The 10,674-nt window shown below is 33.7% G+C and overlaps 1 protein-coding gene across 1 annotated transcript; it reads left to right on the top strand.

Annotated features, from left to right (window-relative positions):
• Positions 1-561: 561 nt before the first annotated feature.
• On the top strand, positions 562-9,223 carry LOC130806286 (protein TRIGALACTOSYLDIACYLGLYCEROL 4, chloroplastic). Its single transcript, XM_057671297.1, has 5 exons — positions 562-910; positions 5,135-5,381; positions 7,520-7,874; positions 8,041-8,378; positions 8,818-9,223. Exons 1-5 carry the CDS (start codon positions 648-650, stop codon positions 9,013-9,015), a joined length of 1,401 nt encoding a protein of 466 aa, XP_057527280.1. The 5' UTR covers positions 562-647; the 3' UTR covers positions 9,016-9,223.
• Positions 9,224-10,674: the final 1,451 nt, after the last annotated feature.

The raw sequence follows: 10,674 nt of genomic DNA, 5'->3' as shown, positions 1-10,674 counted from the left end.
TTGTAAATCGTGTCTAACTTTTAGCTTGTTTAAACTCAGAGAACGTTTTTAGAGTGACATTACCGTGTTTGAGTTCGTATATTATGCTGGGGCGCTACTGGAAATTCAATATATATAGGGTCGCGATAAAAATGTTCGGGATTACGTTTAAACTTTTAATTTAATGTTTTTAAAGTGATAATAGTGTTATTAAGTGAGATTTAAGTGTGTTAAACAAATTTAAGTCCAAGGGTATTTTCGTCATTTTATTAAGGTAGGCATGACGATAAAATAAAAAAGGTGGCGATGAATATAATACCCTAAAATAATATGCACTATCTTTTTTAAAAAAGTATTAGTTAATGACTATTGTACTTAATTGTAGTTTACTGTGAATAATAAACTTATTATATTTGCACATTTTAAGGTTTAACTTGTCTTCTATAAAATCGTATTATCATAAGATAGGTACACAATTAACCCATTTCACCTTAAACTAAAAATATAAATAACTAAATAATATATTAGACCAATCGAATAAAAATTAATGACATGTAACCTCATTACATAATTTGCGTTTAAGGTTAGTCCATACTAATTAAGTATTGTTGTTATCTTCTCTCACCAAAAACTTTTTAGCTTCTTCACCCCAAATTCTTCTCAAAAAAATGAACAAACTAAGATGGGTAATGGATGGAGGAGGGTTCTGGGAAGTAGACGTATCAACCCCCGTAACCATTGATGGAATTGCTCGTCCTTTACCCAACTATGCCTCCCTTCCTTTGGGTTTATCTAGGGGTACCACTCTTTCCAGAGGAATACAGCTTGATTTCATCCAGAGATTCATGGCTGCCCCTTTCGTTCCTTCCTTTTCTGCTTCAAATGGTTTCTCTATCCAGCGTGCTCTCACTATTCCCTCTGGCAATGACTGGTAATGTTCATTTCTTGTTTATATTTACCTAATTTTTTGTACTAAATGGAATTATACTTTTATGAGTACTTTCTTTTCAATGGCGTAATTTATTTGTTCTTTTGCTTCAAATTATCGTTCCAGGTGGTTGCAGTTTTGAACTTTCAATTGCTTTTTAGATAATTGTTTCTTGATCTTTTCATGTTACGCTAAATTATTTCTTTTAGATCCTTGAATTGTCCAATTTTAGGACTGTCTGTGCATCTGAATCACTTTGTCTTGATGATTTTGTGGAGATTTATGCTAGGATATTATCCGCATCTACCTACGTTTGAGTGGCATAGGTGTTAATTCTCATATGGTTTTTGACTAAGAAGAGATAAAGTGGAAGGCGATTTCGATTAAACGATTCCTCAAAGAAGCAATTAATTTTAATATTGAAATATTAACGATAATTTGTTTGAGAATATACGGTTTAGAGCTCTGACTTAGTGCTTCAATGCGTGATTCATTGGTAATTCTTAACAACCTACAATTGCATATAAAAGGAATTTAATTTAGAAAAGAGACAAGGAAAAAACATGCTATACTTCTCAAGGTTTGCTCTAGATTTAGAAGCTCGAGAACAATTTTTAGAAGCAACCATTAATTTTTGTAAGTAAAACACAACTATGGAAAACAAGAGACAGTCATTAGCAAGGATTAAATGGGTAGGATACCAGCATGAGTTTGCAAATTTCTAGATGAATATTCCATGCATATTGCAAACTAATATGGAGATGATATCTATTCTTCTCAGAGACCTTTTTGAGCGGGAAATGGAACATTAGGGGTGCCATTGATACATATGTAGTCACAAGCATTTATGCACTTGATATCAGCCAACATAGCTTTCTGAAAAACTCTACAGAGTCATAAGCTTTTTGAAGATTATTTTTACCACATACCTAAGAGATTTGATCTTCCTATTGTAATCCTTTATATGCTCAACAACCATTAAGATATTATTAGAAATTTCAACCTCGCAAATGACAAATTGAAGTTTAGAAAGTTCAAATCTTAGCAACCAATTTGTAGAGCATGATGCAGTAAGCAATGACTAAGCAATAAGCCTGAAGTCCTTAACTAGTGTTGATATACTAGCTCTATGGGTAACCACTGATGAGTGTATAATTGAATAGCCTTATGCTTGTTATAGGTAGCTGAAACACTTTTAGGGATTTGATACATCATTTGCAATCACTTGCCTAGCCTTATATGACAATATACTCTTAGATCTTTCTCATCGTCGATACTATGGAGAGCTTTTTCAATGTCTTTGCGGTATCACCAACTCGTAATAATAGGAAGGTCAATCATAGTAAAGAAGTAACTCTTGACTCGAGTTATGTTTAGTATTTAGCATTGAGGGTAGCTTTTATCTTTTAGCTTTTGTAATCATATTTAACTTATAGATTGATTTAAGCTATTTTTGATGTTTGGTAAAATAGCTTTTAAGGAAATTGTTTTTGGAAAAAAAAAAGGCTTTTAGAATCGATATTGAGAAGTTGTACAATAATAGCGTTTCAAAAAGTATCTTAAACTTAACATAACAAAGACGTATCCATCTTTTAAATATAAATATTAAAACAATTGCCAACTTTCTAAATCTTAATCAACCCTAGCCTCCATACATATTTTATGTTAAAGCCACTCTCTATTTCTCTTCCATTAATACTTATAAATACTTTAAACACTCTAACCCCTATATTTTTTTTCTTTGTTTCTCCTTCATAGTCCAAATTCTACCATTCCGATCATTGATGATTAAAGTATTACTAAATTTTTTCTTACATAATATACATTGATGACATAAGTTATTTTAGATCATACATTTTTTTAATAAGAAATAAGTTTCGTTTTTTAAAAGGACCATTAAGTAATCTGACATTCCAAGCACGCATGCTCATCATTCGTCAAGTAAAATAAGAATTAGAATTAGGAGGTCTTACGCTCCAAGCCTCCAAAACTCTCTGGCTCATTTGAGCTTCATGTTGAAGGTTGACATCAATGTGCTTATGTACATTCACTTTTATGCTCATTGCTTAGGATATGTTTGGGATTTTTCATTGCCTTCTCTTGTTCATGTAACTAACCCTATACTTCATTATTATTTCCATCCAATTTGCCAGTGCCCAATGTGTTGTTTGCGGCACTCATCTGACATTCATGATGTTATGAAGATGGACCATTTATTTGAAGTCGAGTAATCACTATAACAGTGTGGTGGTCCTAAGAAACCACCTTTGACTCCTTCTTGCTCCCCGTATGCCTTGTTTTATTGTGGCAACAATAGGTTTGTTTCTCTTACATATTGACTTCAACATTGGTTTTTATGACTAACTTTTCCAATGGAAGAATACGGAGGATCTTATCAAAAATAACCTATTGACCTAGTTTCTTTCTTTTCAAGCCGGTGATGAAAGTTTGACTAGACGATTTTTGTTTAATTCCATCTCTATGAGTAGCATAGTAAATGTGATTCTCATTTTATGTGTAGTGGTGTCGTTTGCATATAATGGAACTAGTACACTAGCAATTCTACTGTTTAGAGTCTTTACCCCCATGATGCAAAGGCAAGTATGGTAAACAAGGGGATCACCTTGAGCATTTCTTCCTTCGAATTGAAAACAGAGATTAGCCTAATTAGGGTTGAATTGAGTTTTGAGTTTGAGTTTGTATTATTAAAATTTAGAGAATTTTGTAATGGGTTATTGACATGTGGCCTTGATTAATTGAAAATGTGTCAATGGATAGTGGTAGTTGCAATCACATTTGTGAGTATCTTAAGGATTATCGGTTCCCAAAGAGAGTGTGAGGCCCACAATCTAACACCTCATTTCTTTCATTGATAGATACGGGTTTTAATCACAAAATACCTACCATGAGCTGTGTGTTCAGGAGGCTTAGAAACTAAAATATTATCCTAGCAACTATATATATAGTAGCTGTGGTGCAGTGATGGGATAATCTCTATAATCTCCTATCACATTTCAAAGTATAGAATTCTTCTGTTTTTCGAGCTATTTTCTCTAAGTTAGTCTAAAAGAAACACAAGCTTGATCACATCATAAAGCAACAAAACTTGATGATTTTGCTTTTTCTGTAAAATTGGAATCATTGCAACTGATAAATAAAAGTAGTTCCTTGGTTTAGAAGACTCAACAGAAGAAGAAAAGTTGGCTTAACTAGAGTCCCCTGTTCTTTTAATAAATTAAGTGTGAAATTCATGAACTTTAATGGTAGAGAGACCATGAACTTGATTCCATGCATTGACTACAATTTGCATCCGCACAATTGTGTTTGAAGGTCATCTGAAAGGCCTAACTATAATGTCATTCAAATCCTCTATGCTTTGCCCCGTCATACTTTGTGTTACTGATCCATTGGATGCTGGTTTCATTTAGGCATACAATCTTTTCGATGTGGCTCAATAGTCTTCAAATCATTCTCAGGAAGTTCCTCTATACTTGAATGAACCAAAGGAGTTCAAATCGATCTACTATGAGTCCATGACAGACCCAAATTCCACAGTTATTGGCATGTAGCTGCAGCAGTCACAACTCGAGTTTTAGGTTGACCTGTAGACCTGTACGTATCTCATCCTTCTTTTTTATTAGAAGAGAAATTGGTCTACTATGAGTCCATGACAGAGTACAGACCCAAAACTCACAGTTATTGGCATGTAGCTGCAGCAGTCACAACTCGAGTTTTAGGTTGAGTTGTAGGTCTCTCATCCTTCTTTTTTATTTGAAGAGTTTGTAGTTTTCTTCTTTCTCCCCATTGATGAAGATTTGGCTCACTATAACTTGTGGTTGCCACCGTACAAATTTTTCTAATAGAGCTGCTTAATGTTTTAAGTACTTAGGAAGTAATAGTATTAAACTTTCAAGCTTTATGATGATTTTTCAGAAAATATCTTGAATATTGTACTTGAATTGGGATTTGGGTTTGAGCTCCTAAGACTGCTATTGGTTTTAAAAAAACAATTCATTGATGGTTTAATTAGAGCCTTTTTGCAATTATGCATGTAGATATAGACATAGTGCAAAAATTTGATTTCGGTCAGGGTTGCAAAATGGATAGAAGGGAAGGGATTTTAACATATTGTTTTTTTTACTGTCAATTAGCATAAGTGATGCGTATTATTGTTTGTTTCCTGTTTAAAACTGCAATCTAATTAGTACTTGTGCCAAAGATATGCAGGTTTACCACTTTGTTGGGTCAGTTCAACTTGCAAAAGTTCGTATCTTCTGTCAGAAAAGCCAAATTAGAGGACCTCTCTGGGTCCTCTTGGCTGCAAGTCATTGGAAGAAATCTATGTGAGAAATCATTTTATGGGCTTGGTTTTTCTTCCGAGTTTCTGGCACCATCTGATGATGCGTTTCTTTTTGCGTATGAGGCATGTGGTGACTCAAAGACTGCTCGTAAGAAGGCCGTTTTTGAACATAAGGCTAGTATGTTGACCCTTTCTGATTATTGGTTTCTGTATCATATTTGAAGGGGAAAAAGGAGGGGATCCACATGCTTTCTTTGTGCTCTTCTTTGTCTCTCGTCTTGAGCGAGTTTATAAAAATCAGACATTTTCATGTTTTCTTGTTGAATTTTTCTTAGAACCTTTTCTGTTTGAATGTGTTACCTCTTAATCATAATGCAAAATTATGGTTTCGGTTGCAATTATGGTAATGGTCATGTTGATGCAGCTACGGGGATGATTCAGTTGTCGTGCAGCAATATCTGTCGAAATCATGAGCTATCCTTTGAACATGCCTAAAACATGGATTGTGCACCTTTACAATATAGGTGGTAATATCAATTAGATATATTTGAAACCCCTTTTGTCACGGTGATGTGATAAATGCAACCTTGGTTTTGTACTATGCTCTTAATGTCATTCTTCGATTCATAATCTTTTTATTATCTTTGATGACATGAACTTGAAACCTTTGCCAATAAAACCTTGCTTAAATAGGTGCTGTCTTAAGTACGGTTTCTTGTTTATGTAAGAATTTATATGCATTTTGTTGTGGGGAAAGTTTTGTCTCTTGTGCCAAATAACCCTTTTCGCAAAAACAACACACTCAACTTAAAATACACGAACCCCTATTTTCTTTCTAACCTTTAGTGTCTATTGCAAACTGTTAGCCCAGATTGCCAGCAACAACCATCTATGTCTTGGGTTTTTCAACTTTGGCTCCCTTTTGCGAAACTCAATCTTATTCACACATCCGAAAATACTACGTATTGCCTCACTTTTTACATCTGTCCCCCAAACAAATGCACTATCTGTTTTCTACACCCTCCCCCTCCCCCCATCTCACCTCCTCCTCAATCCTGGCAGCTCTGACCTTAGAGTAGGGTTGATTTCCAGTGTAGAGGGCACAAAAATGGGCAGTAGGATGATACGACGTGCCTGGTCTTCACAAATTTTGAATTATTGATGTCTATAATTTGACTTCAATTATTAATCATCTAATATTGATGCAAAATTATTTTCTTTTCAAAGCATATTAGATATTGTTTTAAAATTTCAATTTTCATTGAAATATAATTAGTTTTGGTAAATCGTAACTAATTTTGTCCCACAAATAACTTTATTTTTTCTCCCCATTAAATTGCTGTCGCTTTGTAGCCCTACATCTGTAGCCCATTCTTAAGATTTAAGAGTTATTGTGCTTTTATCGTTGTTGGAGAGAGAGGGAATGGGAGTGAGAGCGAGAGGGAGGGTTAGGATTGAATAACAAAAGTAGAAGTGGGGTGATGGTAAGTAGTTTGAGGATAGGATGATGTATTATTCCCCAGTTGTTATCTTCGAGGGGATCACTCGTGCAAAGGGCAAAGCTATTCCTTAATTCTATCTGCTCTTATGATGTATCTGGCTGATATGAAAGAATTCAACAAGAAATCCATTCAAAATAGGGGCTTTTGCGTTTTGTAATTCTTTTTTCCAATGTATGAAGAGGAAAGCAAAAGGTTTATCAAGTATAGTAACAATGGTACTATACAATCTTTGAGCTGCCAATGTTTTTACAATACCTTTTCTTTTCTTCTGTGAAAATTTCTTTTCTTGTTTGCTCATGTTGTCCCGTTGAATTGTTGGTTGCATATGTGTGTGTATTTGGGGTTCATGTGGTAACGGGAGTTTAAAAGTCTAAGAAAATACTAACTTTTAAGGTGAAACCTAAATGTTGGTGATTTTTCTAGATAAAATGGTCTTTTTTTTAAAAATTTTTTTTTTATTCTTTTTCATCTTTCTAATTTCTTTGTTTTTGACATTTTGCTTCTGTGTTTATCCATTTCCTCACAACTGCTTATTATTGTCCTGTTGGGTAACATGTAGAGCTGCTGGAGTTCAGTTTTATGTTTTTTTTTTTTTTTTTTTTTTTTTTTTTTTTTTTTTTTTTTTTTAAGTTTCTTGTTTAGTAGGTAGCTATAAGATCATAGATATCTTATAATGATTCACCTTCCAACAGGGACTTGCCTTGCTTCACCTGACTAACATGTTGACATTTTGTCATATCTCAAAGCACAAAAAATTTTATTCCCATGATTATACTACTAATGATATATTGTGTACATTGTTTTGTGCAGTTTCCTCGATTTAACTTGACATTAGAGAGAGTTTGGCCTGGACTTTTTATTGACAAGCATGGAAATTATTGGGATGTGCCAGTTACACTTGCAGCTGATCTGGCATCCGTCACTTCTGACTCTGGTACTGGCTATCACTTGTCATTGCAGCATATTTCAGGATCAGCAACGCCAGCTGAAGGTAATAAGACCAATGAAGTTCCTGCAAATCTGCTTCCTGGACTTCATCTTAAAAGTGCCATTTCCTTCAAGAAGAATGTAGAATTTTGGAGAAGTCAGGGAAAGAAGCTAAAATTGGTTCTGCCTTTTGATTTGTTCTTGTCAAGTTCTCATGTTTCTGGTACATGTCTTATAGGTGAGTCATGGTTTGTTACTTCATGCAGCCTTCAAATATGTGCTCTTTGCTACCAAATGTAGTAGCTTTTATATATATTTCAATCTTGACCCAGTATACATGCATACTAGGTTGGCATTCATTATAAATGATTCATGCGTATGTGCTCTTCTGCTCAAATTTACAGGCGCAGTTATGACTACATTAGTTGGAGAAAATGCTCTGAGACTGCCGATAGATGATCAACCAAAGGATTATACGCGTTTTGATCTCTATGCAACTAGAGAGAAATCAGCCTTCCTTGCGGACCTTTTTGCATCGTTCTCATTATCGGCTCAGTATGGGAACTTCCAGAAGCGGTATTTTGATCTTACGCGGCTCAATGCTCGATTAGATGTACCTTCTGCCTCCAAGTTCTTTTCCGCTGCAGCATGTGTGGCCCAAAATATTTCCAATTCTAAACAGCCATCCCTTGAAGCAGTTCAAACAGTTTGCCCCAAAACCATGCTATCTTTTCAGCAACAGGTGTGCAATCAATATTTCTCTTTTGGGTAGTCTTGAATTGATAGGACATTTAATATTTGGGAAATTTTAACTAAATTTATTTTTTTATATCATTAATACTTAGTAAGAAATTTGAAGTCTATGTTGGTTTTGTGGGTATGTGAAAATTGTACTGATGGAATAATTGTGGTATTTTTCTTTAGATTCCTTGAAAAGTCGAAATAGATTTTTTTTTTTCAGTTTTGAATGTAGGGAGAGGTGAAACGAAGGTGACAGACCGGGATGAAATGGTATAGGCTTTAGGGTGAATCCTGGCATAATATTCTTATAGTTAGTGAAGTTTTATTCTTTTGGTACAAGTGAATTACGAAATTCAGCTAGCTTCTCTATTCCTTTAAGCGTGAAATATGCTGGCAGCAGTCTGTGATTTGTGTGATAATAGTTCTGTGCATAATTGCAGATTGCAGGACCCTTCAGTTTTAGAGTTGATTCAGAACTGGCTGTTAATTTGAAGAATGAAAATTGGAAGGTAAATATGGAGAATCCAGTATTTGCAATTGAATATGCTTTACATGTACTTCTCTCTGCAAAGGCCATTGCTTGGTATTCACCAAAGCAAAAGGAGTTCATGGTGGAGCTCCGATTTTACGAGAGATAGCTCGTCATCGTCCTATAGGATATTCTAACTTTAAACTGCACTCGAATTGTATTCTTTCCTAAATTTTTACAATTTTGAAATGAATATCCTGGTGTCTCAACCATTTTGTTACGCTGGCTTATGATACCTTGTCAAGGAACTAATTCAATCAAAGACTTAAGTTGATGATTGAAGTCTTAAGATATATTATATACTAATACATTTATCATTTTGTGATTAGTGATGGAATCATTGCTTTAGTTTCTAGAAACGAAATGAACTTTCCGATTCATATCAACAGGGAGTAATGGGGTTTTATCCCACACGGCACAACGTTTGACATGTATTTTGCAATGCAATTTCCTGGAAATTTTTTTTAATGAAATAGTCTGTACAAAATGTGTTTTCTAATACTAAATGTGAATGATAAAAAAGTGGCGGATCTAGAACTAAAATAATAAGTAACACCAACATGTTGAAGTAAATTTATAAAAAATTTGGAAGAGTTTTATTTGTAAAGTGAACAACTTTAAATTTTTTCATTATTCTAAATTAACCTGTATAAGTAAAATATCACAATAATAATCTAATGTTACTACCATTACAAAATAAAAAGGACGATAAATGTCGTCCACTCCGCATCTACAAAGTTACAAGTTACAAGAGATCAAAGTTTGACATAGTGGAATACTTTCTCCCTTCTGAAATACTAGTTACATTACAATTATTGATACTATTCATCACTCAAGCTTATTTTATATGTTACGACATATATGTAAGGCAAGTGAGATATTGTTTGAATGTCTAATCGCATATTTTCATAAATTTAACTTTTTATAATTTTTAGATATGCACATTTCAATATATAAATAATTAAAATAACATATTAAATTGCGTAAAAAGTTAAATGTAGCAAGTATAGTGGAACGGAGAAAATACAAGGTAACAAAAATAAAGGTCAATGATACTCTTTAAAAAAAACACGGGTACCAATGTCATATAGTACGTCCACCTATAGATACAAATTAGTTTGCCTTGTTTGGCTGATTGAGAACTACTTCCGTTTCCATTTTATGATCTTTTTCCATTTTATGATGTTATATGAAATATTCACGTATATTAGAAAAAATAAATTCTTAATAGGAGTAGTAATAAGGTATATATAGTGGAGATATTATTTTTATTAAATAATAAAGTTAATGGTGAACATATGAGAGTATAAGTATTTAAAAATATTAAAATAAAGTAATTGAAAAATATATAATAATTTGAAGTATTATAAAATTGTTAAAATTTAGTGAAAAATATAGAGTTCATAACTATTTAAAAAGTAGAATTATTTGTTAAAAAGATAATCATTTGCAACTTCAAGGTTAGGGTAATTAGATTGAATTAGAGCTGTTCAAAAGTGACCCCATTTAAAAATTCGATCCGAAATCAAAAGTAAACCGAACTGAAAATGTGTTTCTTTTTTAGGTTTATCGAACCGACATTACCCGACTCGTAGCTATACCCGAACCGGTTGACACCCGAAAATGGGAATACTGAACCCGAGCTGTAACCGATTTTTCTAACCGACACATAACCGTTAATCGAGATTACCCGAACCTAATAATGACCGACCCGAGTCATATCCGACCCGAATCATGCTCAGAACCGAACTCGATCCGGCTAAAACCG

Source organism: Amaranthus tricolor, chromosome 2, assembly GCF_026212465.1.
Source record: "Amaranthus tricolor cultivar Red isolate AtriRed21 chromosome 2, ASM2621246v1, whole genome shotgun sequence".
NCBI classification, from domain to species: Eukaryota; Viridiplantae; Streptophyta; class Magnoliopsida; order Caryophyllales; family Amaranthaceae; genus Amaranthus; species Amaranthus tricolor.
Note: the sequence above shows the minus strand (reverse complement) of the source record. Positions and strands in the feature narration are given on the sequence as shown.

Coding starts and splice junctions, on each gene's coding strand:
- LOC130806286 (XM_057671297.1), top strand. CDS start 648: ATGAACAAACTAAGATGGGTAATGGATGGAGGAGGGTTCTGGGAAGTA. Junction 911..5,134: donor ATTCCCTCTGGCAATGACTG/GTAATGTTCATT, acceptor AAAGATATGCAG/GTTTACCACTTTGTTGGGTC. Junction 7,875..8,040: donor TTCTGGTACATGTCTTATAG/GTGAGTCATGGT, acceptor TCAAATTTACAG/GCGCAGTTATGACTACATTA.